General features: G+C 42.7%; 1 protein-coding gene across 3 annotated transcripts in view; it reads right to left on the bottom strand.

Moving 5' to 3' along the window:
* Window positions 1-19,643, bottom strand: part of LOC147448395 (transcription elongation factor B polypeptide) — a 97,964-nt gene extending 78,321 nt beyond the window's left edge. The window contains exon 1 of one of the 3 annotated variants that reach the window (XR_015189348.1): window positions 19,213-19,619. Coding sequence is in view for 2 of the 3 variants with exons in the window: in XM_086521027.1 (XP_086377153.1) it covers window positions 19,213-19,416 (204 nt within the window). In the remaining variant the exon portion in view is untranslated. Of the gene's footprint in view, window positions 1-19,212 lie in introns of all 3 variants that reach the window. The other 2 variants (XM_086521027.1, XM_086521026.1) reach the window with 2 other exon arrangements.
* Between the last annotated feature and the right edge of the window lie 348 nt (window positions 19,644-19,991).

The raw sequence follows: 19,991 nt of genomic DNA, 5'->3' as shown, positions 1-19,991 counted from the left end.
ATTGCCTCCCAATGTGGTTTGTCAGGGTGGGACATAAACCGGCTAGCAACTCCCACTGCATGAGCAATGTCTGGACGTGTAGCAACCATGGCATACATCAAAGAACCACAGGCGGATGCATAAGGAATCCCTTTCATGACTTGTTTGGCAGCATCATCTTTTGGGCAATCAAGCTTGCTAAGCGTTGTGTGCGGCGGTAAAGGCACACCAAGAGGCTTAGCATCAGCCATATGAAAACGTTCAAGTACCTTTTTGATGTACTTGTCCTGTGAGAGAAACAACAATCGTTTCTTTCTATCTCGCTTAATACGCATGCCCAAAATATTTTTAGCTGCACCCAAATCCTTCATAGAAAAGGCTGAATTCAGCTCTTTCTTCAATGTATCTAATGTCTCTTTATGCTTTCCTACAAGTAGCATATCATCCACATAAAGGACCAACACAATAAGGCTTCCATCCTCAGCCTTTTTAGTGTAAAGGCAGTGATCTGCATGGCTGCGTTTGAACCCATGGTTGAGCATAAAAGTATCAAACTTCTTGTACCACTGTCTAGGGATTGTTTCAACCCATACAAGCTACGTTTCAATTTGCATACCAAATGCTCTTTCCCTGGAATAACAAAGCCCTCAGGCTGCTACATATACAGCTCCTCATCCAAGTCACCATGTAAGAAAGCAATGATCACATCCATTTGATCCAACTCCAAATCCAAGATAGCACATAAAGCAAATAGCACACGGAGAGTAGACATCTTCACCACAGGTGAAAAAATCTCCTGGAAATCAATGCCTTCCTTCTGTGCATAACCCTTAGCAACTAGACGTGCTTTGTACTTGGGTTTGTCATCAACACATTTGACCTTATAAACCCACTTGTTAGGAATAGCCTTCCTTCCTTTGGGCAAAGGCACAAGCTCCCATGTATTATTTGCATACAGTGATTGCATCTCAGATTTCATAGCAAGCTCCCACTTACTCTTATCTTCACAGGACTGGGCCTCTTTGTATGTAAGAGGCTCTCCCTCATCCGTCAACAAGACACAATCCAAAGAGGGCTGAAACCTCTCTGGTTGTCTTCTTACATGTGAGACCGCCTCACCCAATGATCTACATTAACCGGCAAGGGTTCTACATCATGCGGAACATTAATCCCATCAATTAGAAGCTGATTTTCAGCATTTATACCCTGCTTTAATTGATTTTCAGCATGCTGATTTTGACCCTCATGCTGAATTTCAGCATCCCGTTGCTGTCCATTATCATCTGGCTCAATGATAACACGCTGACCCTCATGACCAGCATCAAAAGGAGCTGAATTTTCAGTAGAAAATGGCTGTGGAAGTAACTGATCATGCTGACATTTCACCTTTTTCTTATCAAAGTCACTGGATGTGGCATTTTTCAGCAGCTTAGGTTCATTAAATACCACATCCCGGTTGCGAATTACCTTATGTGACCCCGGAATCCAAACTCTATATCCCATTTCACCTTCATCTCCATAACCCAAGAAGATGCCTTTCAAGGATTTCATATCAAGTTTGGTCCTCAAGTCAACAGGCACATGTACATAGCATTCACAACCAAAGACTTTCAAGTGGTCATATGAAGCTGGTTTGCCAGACCAAACCTCTTCAGGGATGCCACCATCAAGTGCACGATGTGGAGATCGGTTGCATATATGCACCGCGGTTTTAAGTGCCTCTCCCCAAAACAATTGCGAGAGATTAGCTATAGACAGCATGCACCGAATCTTCCCACAGATGGATTATAAGGGGCAGTGAGCTCCCTTTTAATCCCATTCTCATCACAAAAAACATTAAAATCTTTAGAAACATACTCCCCTCCATTATCTGTATGTATGCATTTAAGTTTCAAACCCTTTTTGAGTACAAACAAAGGCATAAAACTTTTTAAATGCATTTAAAACCTCACTCTTGTCCTTGAGCAAATAAACCCATAGCTTACGTGAACAATCATCAATGAAAGACACAAAGTAACGAGAACCACCATGAGTTTTTATTGGCATTGTGCATACATCAGAATGTGCAAGATCCAAAATACTAGCCTTTTTAGAGGCTCCAGGAGAGTAAGAAGCTTTTACATGCTTCCCAAGTACACAATCATCACAAAAATCAAGTTTAAAGCCTTTTACATCAATCCTACCAAGGGAGGAAAGAGTCTGCAGTCCCTTATGACTCATATGTCCAAGACGCTTATGCCAAAGCTCCATGTGTGATTGCACTTCTGTAATTGCAACAAAACGACCAGGTAATGCCTTGCAATGCAGATAGTATAAAGTACCCTTCTTACTGCCTCTAGTCACAAGCATAGATCCCTTTTGGATCTTCCACATGCCACCACCAAATGTAGTGAAGAAGCCTCTGCTATCCAACTGCCCAACTGAAAGCAAACTCTTCTTGATACCAGGCACACATCTAACATCATGAAGAGTGAGTTCCTGGCCATTATCAAGTGGCAAGTGTATGGTGCCAACTCCCTCAATGTCACAAGCATAGTTATTGCCCAAATACACTTTTCCAAGGTTTCCTGCAGTGTATGAGGCAAAACACTCCAAAGAGGGAGTTACATGAAAAGAGGTACCACTGTCAACAATCCAAGATTGTGACAGGCCATCATGAGTAGAAAGCAAAGCATCTATCACATCATGCTTAGTAATATGCATATCCTCAACAGTCATGACATGTGGATCTAAAGATGCAACACAAAGATCACTAATGTCTTCATTTTCATCAATCTCTTTAATGACAACACTAGAGATCACATTTGCCTTTTCACGCTCACTTTCCTTAGGGGTAGAGCTGCCCTCTTTGTCATTTTTCTTGCCTTTTGCATTCATTTGCTTCTTGCGCTCCTGCTCTTTCTTAAAATACCTGCAATCGGGCTTTTCATGCCCCTTTCTTCCGCATTGATAGCAAGTGATATCTTGCTGTTTTTCCTTGCTTTCGCTACGACTTCTTTGCTTATTTGCAACATTTTGCATTTTTTCATTGCGTCCACGCACATTATAGGCTGATTCACTGCCACTCCCACTTGACTTGCGTCTAATCTCCTCATTGAGGATAGAACCACGCACACCATCATAGGTCAAGTTGGGGTTGTTACTCAAAGAAACAACCAATGCTTCCCAAGACTCTGGCAATGTCATAAGTAGAAAGATAGCCTTGAGCTTATCATCCTCAAAAGCCTGCAAACCTAAATCACTCAACTGACTCAAAATCCCACCAAAGCCATTCAAGTGATCAGAGACAGATTTGGACTCATCAAGCTCTAAGCTTACAAGCTTCCTTTGAGATGGACCTAATTTACAGGAGTCGTATTCTCATAAGTTTCTTTAAGCTTATCCACACAGCCATAGCTGTGTCAAGTCCCTTGATATCAACAAGGATATCATCAGTCACAGCCATCTTGATGTAAGTAATGGCTTTCCTGTTAAGCTTAGTCCAATCTGCATCTGACATACCCTTTGGCTTATTTGCAGACAATGCATCATCGCACTCTTTCAAGAAAAGAATGCCCTGTATGCGATCCTTCCACAAATCAAAACCTGTACCATCAAACCTACGGATCTCAAGGAGGCTCTTAGAGTCTAAGGATGACGAAGTGTCGGCCATAATGAGGCAAAACAAAAACTGATAATTTTCAGCCAAGAAGTACAATCACTGTACCGCAAAAGCAAATGCAAATATACATTGTAAAAGTGCCTGCAAGAGCAAATATAATGCTGTAATTTACTTCAAAAGTAAAATTTTCAGCAAGATGACATATTGAGCATGTCAAACTCAACACATAGAACAACCTCACATCAAGTATACATCACCAAATGCATTTGCAATGACCCCAATGTTGTACATGCCACAGTTTCACTGCATAAAGTACATTTGGCAATACACATAAGAGGTGAAAGTTGCTCAAATAATTGAATAAACACTTGTAGGCTCCACAAGCCTCAATCTCTCTACTCAAATTGACCACAAATGTAAGTACATAAGTGAAATTTTGCCGAATTTAAAAGCCCAAATTCTCATTGCTCAATTCTCCACTGTAGCTTCGCCACCTGCACCTGTAAGGAGTAAACTTGGTAGTTTTTGCTGAAATTAGCAAAAGCCCCAAGTTTTGTCGCAAATAATTGCTAAAATTTGACAAATTTCAGCAAAGTGGTAGAAAGCCCTAATTCCAAACGTGAAATTGGATTCCCCAAAGTGCCCTGTGACAGCCTGTAAACCTGTTTTTGTTGTTTATACACCTGAATATGCAGAAAATGGCCTGTTATTAGCCAAAAACAGCCCAAAAACACCTGTTTTGGACCTGTAATTCCCTGTTTTCAGCGTGTAAGCAATGGTAGTCGACGTACCGTACTTGGAGAAGAGAGAGAAAGCTGCTGCGCTGTTGTTTCTAGAGAGAGAAAATATGCGCAAGAGAGAGAAACTCCTTCCTACCCGCGAGAGATTCGCCCAAGGCACGTAGCCTTGCTCTGATACCAGTTTGTTGAGTGCAGGGAGTGTGCAAGAGCAGGGGGAGATGGGCACACAATGCAGGAAGAAGGATACGCAGCAGATCAAAAGAGAGAGAGAGAAGGCTCAAACGTAAGAAACCCACGATTGTGTTTTGTGAGTTTTATTAAGTACACTTATAAGTTGTCCGGCCACTTTGGCCGGACACTTAATCAAAATGTGTGTACTCACTTATAAGTGAGTTTTGAGTATAAGTATGTGTACACTATACAAGAGGGAGGCCACAGGGAGCCTTTACCCCCAACAAACAGCGCTCGCTTTTCACAACGCGATCGCAGAGACAGCTATAGCCAAAGTCAGCAACATCTGTCTCAGTTCAGACAGCAAGCAATGCAACCTTAATCAACTTCAAGGTTCTATTCTCAAGATCGACAATCTCAAAGCAGATCTTCTTCACATGTTCCTCCATTGATCATGGTAAAGGACGTGATTTTTCTCAAGATCGGCATTCCAATACTCAACAAGGCTCTTCATCAAATGGATCTTCGACTTCAAAGAAGGAAGGATTATGTACAATTTGCGGTGGTGACCATAGATGGTATCAATGTCCAAAGAAACCAAATCCGTCTAATTCAAAAAGAAATTCAAATGCGGAAACATCATCAAATTCTGAACCACCAGATTCTGCTAAGGATAAAGGAAAATATGTAGTCAATACGATTCGTGTCTCAAAGGATACGACTATTCTTATGAAACATGCTCAATGCAATTCTTCAGTTTTGGAACCTCTTTCAAAGCAAGTTTTGAGCCTTCTTGGAACTATCAATGGTCGCTCCATCAATATTTTGGTGGGCAGCGGATGCTCGAATAATTTCGTCAGCACTCAGATAGTTCAACAGCTTGGTTTACCAACTCAAAAGAAATCTCACTTATATGATGTGGAATTAGCAAATGGATCAATTTTGACTTGTGATCAGACAGTTCGACAGTTGCGGTTCGAGATTCAAACTTATGCAGATCAATTGGATTTCGAAGTCATGCCTTTATCTTATTACGACATGACTCTTGGTCAGCATTGGTTATTCCAATATAATCCAGCAATTAGCTTTCAAGAATATACTATCAATTTGTTCAAAGATAGACGTGAATTGACTTTACACGGGCTTTCTCATGCGGAAAGAGTGATTCAAGCCTCACGTGTACTAGTCAAGCGACATGATACAGTGGATTATGAAAAGAATATGATTTTCGATGCAGAGGCAGATATTATTATTGATGAATTTTTGAATTTATTAACTTCTCCTGAATCAATTGCTGAAGACAAAGATGATTTCAAGCAAGAAGTTTTTCCACGTGATACTTCGTTACCAGACAAAGATAAGGAGATAGTTGCAGATTCTGCGTCTGAAGACGAATATGCTTTCTTTGATTCTTTACTGGATAATGATATGCCAATTGCAAGTCATGAAGTGACAGTTTCTAAAGATGATTCTAAGGAATTTTGAGATTCATTATTGGAAGATGATTACAGTCTCAAGCCAAAATCCTCTCCAGTGATTACTACAGTTGAAGTTAAAAATTTGAAGAGTACCTTGAGAAGATTTCCTCTTTCCCAAATATTTCGCAGTTACTGGAAGATTTTGAACCAGAAATCTTACATTGCATAAAGGATTTTGAAGATCAACCTCTTGTTGCAGTCAACCTGATTATGCCAGATGCCTCTGAAAAGTCTTTGAATAATGAAATGACATGGGATTTAGCATTCAAAGTAAAAAGGTTTCGCAAGAAGCAAAGGTTTAAGACAAAGACTGAAGATTTTCGAAGATTTAGTGCTTTTCCAGAGTTCTATCAACATCAGAAGTCATTTCTTTGACACGGGCTCTCATTTTAAATGGGAGGGAATGTCACGATTGTGACTATGTTAACAGCAATACATCTACTCCTAGTTGCAGATACGCGAAATGCCATGCCAAGGAGGACCCCTACGCTTCGATGGTCACGACCCTTTGCTCAAGAGACGTGCCTCTTCGCCAAAAGCCACACTCCTTCGACAACTGGTCACACCCCTTCGCTCTACGGGTGCGACTCTTCGCCCAATGGTTGCAGCTCTTCGCCGAAAGGATGTCTTTACGTCTAAACTCATGTCTCTTCACTAGGAGGCGTGTCTTTTCATTTGTGTCTCTTGGTCTCCTATATAAGGAGCCCTTGTATCACACATTCAATCAATCAAACACAGAGTCTTCTGAGTCTTGTTTCTGAGTTCAGTTCAAGTTTCTTAAGTCTTCATCATGAGTTTAAGTACTTAATTAAGGATTAGCACCTAGAATCCTTACATCCAGAGTGGGGCCTTTGGAGGAGGGTTTGACAACATTCTGGTGTCGTATTCTTCTCTCTCTATCTCTCAGTCTCAGCACCTTCAGTCACAGTGTTTATCCACTTTGTTTGTGATCATTTGCACTCTCTCACTAAAGGAACGGAAGGCTCTCCCTTCCGTAAGTAAAAGGAACCCTTGAGCACAGTTCGAAGCACTCATTTTGAGCAAAGTTCAACATTCACTTCGGTTGCATCTTACAGGTGATAAGGGCAAAAAGAAGATGCATTGCCATTATTGTAAAGTTAATGATCACTTGATCAAGCAGTGCCCAAAATTGAAGGCAAAAGAGAATAAGAAGAAAGAGGCTGGATCAACTACAGGGTCCAATACAAGTGGAGCTATTGTAGATTGTAATGTTGATGTAGATGCAGAGTGGGCTTTTAGTGCAGAGTGTACTTATGATCTTGTTGTCCATGATGCATGCATGTCAGTTGATGCACATTCACATGTGGTATTTTGATGGTGGTGCTACAAAGCACATTACCTCACATCGTGATTTGTTTACCTCTCTTGAGTCTGTCCCTCATGGAAATTTTGTCACTTGCGCCAACAATGCCTCTTATCCGGTTCAGGGAGTTGGAAAGATTGTGCTTACTGCTGCAAATGGCAGTTCTTTCACACTTGTTGATGCATTATATGTACCTAGGATCAAGAAGAATCTTTTGTCTGTATCTGCACTTGCTAGACTTGGTCTTGTAGTCAGATTTGTGGATGACAGATGTAAAGTAGATGATCTTAGTTTTGATGATGAAATTGTTGCATCTTGCATTTTATGCCGTGGGCTGTATAAACTCACTTTGTATGACAAGTGTGGGCAGAATTTTGTAAATGCTGTTGTGGATTCTAAGGCTATTTCGTATACAAAACTTTGCCATGCACGTTTTGAGATATGAATTTTGTCAGTTTGCTACGTTTGCAAAAATCTGATATGGATGCTTCTTTGCCGCCTCTTGAAGCACCTGTCAAACATGTTTGTGAAGGTTGTATTTTGGGTAAGATTCAGCGTTCAAAGTTTCCAAAGGATGCTTCAGTTAGGGCTACATGCAAGTTGCAGCTTACGCATAGTGATGTTTGTGGCCCACGCAAACTCCGTCCCTGGGCAATTACCTTTATTTCATGACTTTCATTGATGATTACTCCAGGCATGCATCAATGTATCCGCTTAAAGCGAATTCCGAAGTGTTTATGTGCTTCAAGCAATTTTTGGCTATGGCTGAAAATGCCTCGAAATGTACTATGGACACCCTCTGTTCCCATCGAGGGGGAGAGTATACGTCTCATGAATTTAATGCATTTAGCGCTAGTCGTGGGATAAAACACCAATGTACACTGCCTTATATGCCTCAGCAACATGGTGTTACTGAGAAGAAAAACAGATCACTTACAGAACTGGCACGATGTATAGTTAAAAGTCAAGCTTTGCCGCATTCATTTTGGCTTGAGGCCATCATGTGTGCCACTTATGTACTTAACAGGTGTCCTACAAAAGCTTTGCAGTCTATGACTCCTTACAGCATGGCTTGATAGAAAGCCTTCTATTAAGCACATGCGCAGTTTTTATTGTTTGGCTTATGCTTTGGTGCCACAAATGCAACGAAGAAAATTGGATGATAAGGCTGTCAAATGCATTTTTGTTGGTTATAGTGCTGAAAGCAAAGGTTACAGGTTGTATCATCCACAAACAAAGCGTATCTTGGTTTCACGGGATGTTGTGTTTGTGGAAGATTTTGTTCAACCCTTGTTGTCATGTACTAGAGACAATAATGTAAGCTCATAAGACATTTATGACACTTTGTTGCCTCTTTCCAATGATAGAAGTTCGAATGAAAATTCCAATGAGACAAATGTACAGCCTATGGGGCTTTCTGCAAATATTACAAATTAGTCTATTACTGATGCAGATGTACATGATGTACTTGATGAGGAGAGGGCTGAGAATGAGCAAGCTAGAGGTATGCCAAAATGGTTGTTGCATACTTTGGGTGACAGTAAATCGGATGCACCTTTGTCTAGTCGTACTCGTTCAGATTCTCGCCATGCATCTCATGCATCAGATTGTTATGCTTTCGCTGTATCCAGCTTATGTGATGTTGAGGAATCTCTGTCTTTTAATGAAGCACGGACTTTATGTCAGAAAATTGGATGGCTCCCAAGCAATTAGAATATGATGCACGGACTTTATGTGAATCGCCTCCTAGCAAAAAGGTTATTGGTACAAAGTGGGTTTACAAGTTGAAACACAAGCCGGATAGTGAGATTGATCGCTATAAGTCTCGACTTGTTGCAAAGGGTTATGCACAACAAAAAAGCATTGATTATGAAGACTTTTGCTCCCACTTGTCATATGATTACTGTGTGTTTTCTATGTGCATTTGTCACGTGACACGTCCAACCCTATGTGTCCGTGGACAACCTACAGCATGATCAGGGTTCAGTCAGTCCAGTCAGTCTAGATTAGAAGTGATCTGGCACTTTTGTGAGTCTATTCGTAGACCATGCATGCCCAGTCACTTAGTATAGATGCATATCCTCTGGTTGCACACGGCATGATCATCAGTGTTTCCTTCAGAATCCATCAGATTCAATCAGGGGAATTTTCCAGTGCATTTAGCCTATTTTGCCTATTTTTGGTATTTTCACTTATTATTTTTAAGTGACTTTCCAATAAAAGTAGGTAGGGCAATTTTGCTAAGTTAATATATAAGAAAACCCAAGTTAGCACTTTCTGGCAGAAGAGGCAGCAGGAGCACATGCTCAACAGGCACCTTCTCAGCAGAACCCCAGTAGATCCTTGGCGTTTTGGTTCCTCCACCTCCCCGTGGACACATCAGCCCCAGCGTTTTCAGGTTGCATCCTCGCCGGAAGACATCCAAGATCTATCGCCATCCAGGAACTCCCCCTTCCTTGGCGTTTTCCCCATAAGTAGCCATCGCCAGCAAATCAGCCCATTAGCGTTTTGACCTCAGCATCATAAAGTCCTAGCGTTTCCACAGCATTGCATCGCCGGCAACTCCAGCACTGTAGCAATTCACTAACGCTAGCAAGAGCTTCAACGTTTTGGATTCCAAGCCCAGATCAGCCTAGCGTTTTTGCTAGCAACAGGAAGGCATCAGCGTTTTTCATTTCCAGCCTTAGCGACAGCAGAATATGCAGTGTTTTCAGCATGCTTGATCAGTAGCAGATTCAGCCCATTGGTTGCAGAAGAACCCCCAATTTCAGCCCATAAAAACGCAGCCAAAACACTCATTTTCAACCACCGAAACAGTCCCGGATTTCAGCAGTTGGAAGACCACAGATTTCAGCCCTAAAGTTGTCGTCGTCATCACCGTCGTCGTCGGCGGCGGCGGCATAGTCCAAGTTGCATCAGTCCATTGCATACGCATTGTACCACTTTGTGCAATCAAAAAGTAGACCACTCTCGCCGACGAGAGTGGGGCCTTTGGAGGAGGGTTTTATAACGTCTCTGGTGTCGTGTCTCTCTTCTCTCTCTATCTCTCAGTCTCATACACTTGCACGCACATTGTCCATTCACTTTGTTCGTGATCATAGCACTTTCCATTAAGAACGGAAGGCTCTCCCTTCCATAAGAACTAAAAGGAACCTTGAGCACAGTTCGGAGCACTCATCTTGAGCAAAGCGCAAACAATCATTCCGTTGCACCTTACATCGTTTCCAGTATTTTAGTCAGCATCTTTATGTGATCCCTTTTCCTAGGCATGACATATTGTATGGTGAGCACGTTTCTCTCATGGATGAGCACGAATGTATGAGGATTTTTCATGAAAAGCTGAAAAATATGCATTCAAGGAAGTCACATTCCATGTCTCTTCCTTGGCATGACACAATTTCCGAACGAGCACATGAAAGTATGAGCACCAAGCATGTAACAGACTTGGACACTCCAAGTCAAGAATCAACCACGACAGCACCAAATAACCACTTCAAATCAATTCACAGATCACAATAGATTTGCACTGGCCCGGCGGAGTTCCGTGCCTAGAGATATTGGCTCCAAAGACTGGCGCCCCTTTCGGTATTTCTTTTTATATTAATCAGATCAAAGTACAAGAGAGTGGCTAGGGTTTCACTCTCAGACTCTGCGTCCAGATGCTCTGAGAAGTAAAGCCCTCACCACTTATTTAAAGATACAAGGGATGCCCAAAAGCAGAGCCCCAAAAGCTTTTAAAATAAAAAGCATCAGTTCTCTCTCTCTCTTAGAGAGTCTTTTCTCTTTTTTTATAAAAAAAGCAAAATTCGCGTCGCTCATCATTTTTTTTATTTTTGTTTTTCAACTTTTTTTTTTCAGCCTCCGCGATTTTCAGAAATTAGGGTTTGCAAGAATTTTAGGATTTCTGGCAAAAATTAGGGTTTTTGTTGTCCACCACGTCATCACTTTGTGACATACCCCCCTCTTGAAAGCATTGTAATCGATCGCGATTACGCCTGCAAAACCGACAAAAGCCATAAACCGTCTTAGCAAACATTGACTGTTAGTACCTACGTACTAGGAACACACATCTAGCACGTGTACAAAATCGACAATCACATCACACGGCATCACAGGACATCACATGACATTCAACATTCATTCGGATCCTAGACCATGATTTATCGGCAATGTAGCTAGCAATCACATCTAGGTCCAATCGGAGCTTCATCGATGTCCGATTGACTAACCCCTATTGCAACCATGTCTATTCGAGATCAAGTAGACCAAAATGCTGCAGTCATTTCGTCTGTCAGTTCCTGCACTCACAAGAAGTCAAGAACAAATCAGTATCATTATCAGGAATTCCATTTCATAAAGTCATCCAACAGAATACTGTCAACTCTCAGTATCCCTGAAGCTCAAAGAGACATCAGTGACTTTAGTATCAAAATCAAGGCATCTGTTGACAAAGGAGCGGAGTAACCCCCCTCTTGTGCATCCCACTGCACCAGATCTCCGGCCAAGCTGAATTCTGGGTTCCGTTTGGAGTAGACTATGCTAAACCAAAGCATCGAGGTTTAGGGTTTAGAGATCTCTCCTCAGGAGTAAGCTTGGGTCGTGCATCCTTTTTCTCTGTGTTGCTCTTTTTCTTTCTACTTTCATTCCCAGAAGTCTGTTCCGCTCGTTGTGTCATGGCCTTATCTGTGGGGTAGGTCAAACTGCCAGAGTGAATGGCAAAGCCCCGCTTCGCATGACTCATCAACTCCTAAATAGAAGCTGACTTCTATTCCAAGCAGTGATCTCGGATCTCTGTAGGTAGACCCAAGGTAAACCGCTCAATCTGTTCTCTGAACGAGATCTTCTTGAATGAAGAAGCGGGTAGAAAAGAGTTCCAAAATCTTTCACAGTAAGAATTCATTGTATCGCTCTTGGTCATCCGGAGATGGTTCCAAGCAGCTCGTATATCTCGCTCAAACTCTTGAGTCAACCAAGAGGAAATAAAAAGCCTCTTGAATTTCAGCCATGTAACTGGCATAGTCTTGCTTAATAGAAGCGTGGACCACCAAGTGCGAGCATTCCCCTTAAAATAAGAGGCAGCTCTCCGAATCTTGGAGTGCTCTGAATAGCGTCCTCCCGCGAAAGCAATGTCAAACTGTTGTATAAAAGACAAAGCCTTCGAAGCATCTGAGTATCCTGAAAAAGTATCAAACTTGATCGAGTGGCCACCTTCCTTAAACTCTCGGACTTTCTTGCTTTTATCTTCGAGAAAGTCATACTGGTTGGCTTTGTAAAAATTCTTCTTGTTCGCATAAAAGTTTCCGTTGTCAAAGTCTGAACTGTTCGTAGACGAGTCCTCTGTAGAAGGATCACTCACTGGGCGAGACTTAGACTTCCTTGCCTTTTTCTTGCCCTTTCCGAAGTGTTGTTTCTTGCTTCGCTTTTTGCTTTTCCTGTCTTCTTCGCTCGAGTCTGAAGAGCTAGAAGAACTGTCAAAAGAAGAAGAAGAACAAGAACTGGGTAGGCCTTCAAACTTGACGTGCTTCTTCAGTTTCTTTGCCTTGTCGAATGTCGACCGACGACCCAAATATCCCGGGAAGTCAGTGCCTTTCTTCTGCTTTTTGCCGTGCTTTTTGCCTTTCTTTTGCACGTCGAAAAGCTAAGCAATCCGTGCATCAACCACGTTCTCCAGTTCCTTCTCCGTATATTTCTTGGAGGCAGAAGGTTTCTTGAGAGCGGGTGTCGGCCGAGGCGGGCTATACTCTCTGTCTGAATCTTCATTGTGATCCCAGCCCGCATCTCCAGATGCAGAGGGAGTTGACTGATCATTGCCTGAAGCCATAGGTGCCGCGGAAAAAAAATTCGGGGATCGGATTTCCCGTAGAAGAGAAATCGGACGTGCTCTGATACCACTGTAACAAACTTGGACACTCCAAGTCAAGAATCAACCGCAACAACACCAAATAACCACTTCAAAACAATTCACAGATCACAACATATTTGCACTGGCCCGGCAGAGTTTCGTGCCTAGAGATATTGGCCCCAAAGACTGGCGCCCCTTTCGGTATTTCTTTTTATATTAATCAGATCAAAGTACAAAAGAGTGGCTAGGGTTTCACTCTCAGACTCTACGTCCAAATGCTCTGAGAAGTGAAGCCCTCACCACTTATTTAAAGATACAAGGGATGCCCAATAGCAGAGCCCCAAAAGCTTTTAAAATAAAAAGCATCAGTTCTCTCCCTCTCTTAGAGAGTCTTTTCTCTTTTTTTTATAAAAAAAGCAAAATTCGCGTCGCTCAACATTTTTTTTATTTTTTATTTTATTTTATCTTTTTTTCAACCTCATTGATTTCCGAAAATTAGGGTTTTTTACAGAAATTAGGGTTTGCAAGAATTTTAGGGTTTCTCGCAGAAATTAGGGTTTCTGTTGTCCGCCAAGTCATCACTTTGTGACAAAGCATGCGCATTTCCGTTGTGAATTGCCAAAGTTGATTGCTTTACATCAGAAGAGAAAGATTCGATCTCATTGTTTGCATGTGTGTGGTGAACGATTTTGCACTCCGTCTATTTGTTCATCTACATTGCATGCACAGGCATGCGCATTTCCGTTGTGAATTGCCAAAGTTGATTGCTTTACATCAGAAGAGAAAGATTCGATCTCATTGTTTGCATGTGTGTGGTGAACGGTTTTGCACTCCGTCTATTTGTTCATCTACATTGCATGCACAGTCTTTGAGGAAGACAAGATTTTTTCCACTCACTTTACATGGAATAGGGATGTTCATGGTTTTGCGTTGGAAGTGGTTTCAAGAATTTTCAGCCATGGAGGTTCTTGAAGAAGAAGAAAGCATGACTCTCGACGAAGTTGAAGCATCGAAGGAGCCACAAAAGACTGTGTCGCTTTCGGCACGGCCCAAAGAAGCAAGCATTGCAAACCTTTATGAAGTTCAAGTACTGCACAACCCACACATCGGAGTGGGCCGGCGAAGAGTCCCTTCCAAGATTCCGGATGCTTTTAGCGATCTCCCTCGACGCCATACAATTCGGTACCAGTACCTCACTTTGAAAAGGAGGAAATGTCACGTGACACATCCAACCCTATGTGTCCGTGGACAAGCTATAGCATGATCAGGGTTCAGTCAGTCCAGTCAATCTAGATTAGAAGTAATCTGGCACTTTTGTGAGTCTATTCGTAGACCGTGCATGCCCAGTCACTTAGTATAGATGCATATCCTCTGGTTGCACAGAGCATGATCATCAGTGTTCCCTTCAGAATCCATCAGATTCAGTCAGGGGAATTTTCCAGTGCATTTAGCCTATTTTCCCTATTTTTGGTATTTTTCACTTATTATTTTTAAGTGACTTTCCAATAAAAGTAGGTAGGGCAATTTTGCTAAGTTAATATATAAGAAAACCCAAGTTAGCACTTTCTGGCAGAAGAGGCAGCAGGAGCACATGCTCAACAGGCACCTTCTCAGCAAAACCCCAGTAGATCCTTGGCGTTTTGGTTCCTCCATCCTCCCCGTGGACACATCAGCCCCAACGTTTTCAGGTTGCATCCTCGCCGGAAGACATCCAAGATCTATCGCCATCCAGGAACTCCCCCTTCCTTGGCGTTTTCCCCATAAGTAGCCATCGCCAGTAAATCAGCCCATTAGCGTTTTGACCTCAGCATCATAAAGTCCTAGCGTTTCCACAGCATTGCATCGCCGGCAACTCCAGCACTGTAGCAATTCACTAATGCTAGCAAGAGCTTCAACGTTTTGGATTCCAAGCCCTGATCAGCCTAGCGTTTTTGCTAGCAACAGGAAGGCATCAGCGTTTTTCATTTCCAGCCTTAGCGACATCAGAATATGCAGCGTTTTCAGCATGCTTGATCAGTAGCAGATTCAGACCATTGGTTGCAGAAGAACCCCCAATTTCAGCCCATAAAAACGCAGCCAAAACAGTCATTTTCAGCCACCGAAACAGTCCAGAATTTCAGCAGTTAGAAGACCACAGATTTCAGCCCTAAAGTTGTCGTCGTCATCACCGTCGTCATCATCAGCATAGTCCAAGTTGCATCAATCCATTGCATACGCATTGTACCACTTTGTGCAATCAAAAAGTAGACCACTCTCGCCGACGAGAGTGGGACCTTAGGAGGAGGGTTTTACAACGTCTCTGGTGTCGTATCTCTCTTCTCTCTATCTCTCAGTCTCATACACTTGCACGCACATTGTCCATTCACTTTGTTCGTGATCATAGCACTTTCCATTAAGAACGGAAGGCTCTCCCTTCCATAAGAACTAAAAGGAACCTTGAGCACAGTTCGGAGCACTCATCTTGAGCAAAGCACAAACAATCATTCCGCTGCACCTTCCAGCATTGGCAGCTCATTTTGGTTGGGATGTACATCAGTGTCACGTGACACATCCAACCCTATGTGTCCGTGGACAAGCTACAGCATGATCAGGGTTCAGTTCAGTCAAGTCAGTCTAGATTAGAAGTGATCTGGCACTTTTTGCGAGTCTATTCGTAGACCGTGCATGCCCAGTCACTGAGTGTAGATGCATATTCTCCGGTTGCACACAGCATGATCATCAATATTCCCTTCAAAATCCATTAGATTCAGTCAGGGGAATTTTCCAGTGCATTTAGCCTATTTTCCCTATTTTTGGTATTTTTCACTTATTACTTTTAAGTGACTTTCCAACAAAAGTAGGTAGGGCAATTTTGCTAAGTTTGTATATAAGCACACCCAAGTTAGCACTAAATGGCAGAAGAGGCAGCAAGAGCTCCCCGCTCAACAGGCAACTTCTCAGCAGAACAGCACAACCCCCCAACCTTGGCGCTACCTTCTCCATTGGCTAGCGTTTTTTGTTCCAGCGGTGACCCTCCAAGATCTGGCATTTTCAGCATTGCCTGGATCGTCATCCTCACCAGCAACACCTAGCGACTGCAGATCCCCAATGATCGCCATCAATTCCCGGTTTGCTAGCGTTTTCCATTTCAGCCTATTAGCGTTTTTGGTCTACAACAAGCCCAACGTTTTTGGCTAAGGACACAGGCAGCCCAACGTCTTGCCGCATCAGAACCACAACGTTTTCAGCCTATGGGATAGCAGTAGAATCAGCCCAAGTTGATTGTAGAAGTACCCCCAATCTCAGCCCAGAAAAACGCAGCCAAAACAATCATTTTAGCCACCCAAAACAGTCCAAAGATTAGCAGATAGAAGACCACAGATTTCAGCCCTAAAGTCGTCGTCGTCGTCGTCACCGTCGTCGTCATCGGCATAGTCCCAACTTGCATCAGTCTCATGCATCACCATTGTACCAGACTGTGCAATCATAAGTAGACCACTCTCGCCGAAGAGAGTGGGGCCTTCGGAGGAGGGTTTTACAACGTCTCTGGTGTCGTATCTCTCTTCTCTCTCTATCTCTCAGTCTCATACACTTGCACACACAGTGTCCATTCACTTTGTTTGTGATCATAGCATTCTCTCATTAAGAACGAAAGGCTCTACCTTCCATAAGAACAACAAGAACCTTGAGCACAGTTCGGAGCACTCATCTTGAGCAAAGCGCAAACAATCATTCCGCTATACTTAACAATCAGTGAGCCATTGTTATTGCTTTCTTGAATGGTGACATATTTGAGAAAGTTTATGTAACACAGCCTCGCGGTTTTGTCAAGAAAGGATAAAGTGTGCAGATGTAAGAAAGCTTTGTATGGGTTGAAGCAATCTCCTCATGCTTGGTATGAGAAAGTTAATACTCATTTAGTCAAACAAGGCTTTTCTAACAATCCAACAAAAAGCACATTGTATGTAAAGCATGAGGGTGATGTACTTCTCATTGTGGTTCTCTATGTGGATGATTTGTTTATTATTGGACCAAATGAGAGATATTTTTGAATTTAAGACTGATTTGAATGCTACTTTCAAGATGAACAATTTGGGGCTGTTGCATCATTACTTGAGTATACAGTTTAAGCAATGTGATGGTGGTATTGCCTTGTGTCAAACAAGTTACATAGCGACACTGCTATGTAAGTTTGGACTTGAGGATTACAAACCTATTGCCACTCCCATGGAAACAGGTTTGAAATTGAGTCTTCATGATGCTGGTGATCCTGTCGATGTCACTCTTTACCAAACTGCTATTGGCTGCCTTATTTATGTATGCAACACGAGACCGGATATTCAGTTTGCAGTCTCACAAGTCAACAGATTTATGCATACCCCAAGATCTAAGCATTGGCAAGCTGTCAAGAGGATTTTTCACTACTTGAGTGACACTCTTGATTTAGCCCAAGGGGGGATCATTGCCGCCAGATTTACATGCTTTTTCGGACTCAGATTGGGCTGGTTGTTTTGACACAGTGTCCACAAGTGGTTTTTGTTTCATGTTCGACACTTCATGCATATCATGGTTGAGCAAGAAGCAATCTACTATGGCCACTTCCAGTTGTGAAGCTGAGTACAGGGCAGTATTCATAGCTATTGTTCAATGTGTCCTTCAGTGTGTATGGCTCAAACGCCTTATGGTTGATTTAGACGCCTTATGGTTGATTTGGGTGTTGGACAAGACACTGCCAACACTATCTACACTGACAGTCAAAGCGCATTGGCAGTTGCGAGGAACCCAGTTTTTCATGCTCGCACAAAGCACATTGAGGTGCATTACCACTATGTGAAGGAAGGCTCTCAACAAGAGAGATCAGCTTGGCTTATGTGCCAACACAGGACAACCTTGCCGATCTTTTCACAAAGGTGTTGTCTTGGTAAGAAGTTTGAAGCTTTCCGCAAAGCTTTGGGCTTACATCCCTTTGCTGACTAATCATGTCCTCAGGGCATGGCACTTCCCTATACTCTATGTGTCAACTCTCGTTCACCGCATCACTCCCAAGGGAGACTTGTTACCACATGTGGAGTGATGTGTGTGAACACACTTAGGACCACGGGACATTTTTTCCCTCCTTAGGAGGTTTTTTCTCCGTGCATTGTATATACGCCCATCACTCTAGGGCTATCTTATCTTTCCATTGCACACTAAGTAATACACTCTCTGTTGTGTGCCTTGAGCTTCCTTCATCTTCTCCAAGCTATGTGTATTTTCCTTCAACCCTAATTCCAACAAAAGGGATCCCAGGATAGTCGGTTGAAGCAAAGGGGTCTCTCCAAAACCACTCACCAGGGTCCCACTGCACTCATGCCAGAGGGCAGCTCTCCCAAGGGCTGCTGGGTCAAGATCTCTGACACAGGTCCTCCCATAGATGCCTACTACTTGTATCCTCTGAAAACAACACTCTGCAACCTATGAAGCCTCTACTGAGACTCTCTGTAGTCGACCCTCGCCCTGGGTCTCAAGAACATGGGGGGTAAGGACTCCGAGCAAGCCCGAAATGTGATGAGGACCTCCAGTCGCGTGAAGGTTCCCAACCATCCAGGAGACTAAAATACTTACACAAACTGCAAACACAAAAAGTCAGATAAAGAAGAAAAAGAAAACACTACATACTTTTTTTTTTCTAAACCGAAAAAAGAAAAGAAAAAAACACACATTTCCAAACACCTCAAGAATCATCATTCAAATCAATTCATGAAGCCTTATTCTCATTTTGAAAATGAGAGTCGAAATGATGCACTACCTTTCTATTGGAGACTTTATTGCAATCATAAGCGCATATAAATGCTTGTGAACATGCTCAGCCCTATGTAGGAATGTTGTCCAACCTGGATTCAATTAGCACGTAAGCTTGCACTTGACTGTCCCCCTCTCGTCACCCAAAAAAAAAAAGGGAGCCCCAAAATGACCTATTAAATATGTGCAGCTAAAAGGACAAAAATACAAGAACGACACAACTTAAAAGTACCATTTTGAGCACTATTTTGAACGAATAAACCTACATAAAATGGCATGATTGAAAAAATAGAATATACGGAGAGAGAAAGGGGTACACTGGAAGAAGTTTCAATTCGGTGGAGCTGATCTGCATTGCAATGGGGAAGAATCTTCGCAAGGAGGCTAAGATCCGTTTGGCCAACGTCACCCAAGTAGTGCAAATTGTCAATGGCGCTTTGCACACACAAGTCTTCCAACGAGGGCACTTTGCCTCCTCTGCCTGCCCGCGACCCCGAGGGCAGAAACCCCATTGCCCTCATTGTCGCAGAGGAGACACTTCCAACTTCCGGGATCCCCCCGTTCCCCGCCTCGTGCAGCACTGCAGTGGAGGTACTTCTTGCCCGGTGTGCTTTTCTACGTCGGCGGATTATTCACGACAATAACGCGAGAGAGAGAGAGAGAGAGAGAGAGAGAGAGAAGTTTTAACGCCATACCTCAATGAACTTGAACTCAAGAACTATTTGGCCTGCCCAAACGGCTAAGGCCATACTAATGTGTTCCCTTTTTGTTAGTGAGAAAGAGAAAATATTTTTTTTTCAATGTAAATTTTTTTATTGTTTTGATTGGTTGGAGCGAAGGAGATACTCATCACAAGACAAAAGAAAATCATGGAAAAGAAGCTTTTAAGTTCTCATTGGTTGAACGAGGTAATAAGCACTCATTAGGGAGAGAAGCTTGTAGAGGCAATGATGAAACACAAAGCATGACTGCTTTTGCCCATGTGGGATGAGCTGCATTGTTGTGGTAGAGAGGTAATGGGGCAAGGGAGAAGATGAATCCGGCAGTGAAACCTCTCTCTCTCTCTCTCTCTCTCTCTCTCAATGTGGGGGCATGG

This window comes from Adiantum capillus-veneris, chromosome 10, assembly GCF_014529385.1.
Source record: "Adiantum capillus-veneris isolate H3 chromosome 10, ASM1452938v2, whole genome shotgun sequence".
In the NCBI taxonomy this organism is placed as follows: domain Eukaryota; kingdom Viridiplantae; phylum Streptophyta; class Polypodiopsida; order Polypodiales; family Pteridaceae; genus Adiantum; species Adiantum capillus-veneris.
Note: the sequence above shows the minus strand (reverse complement) of the source record. Positions and strands in the feature narration are given on the sequence as shown.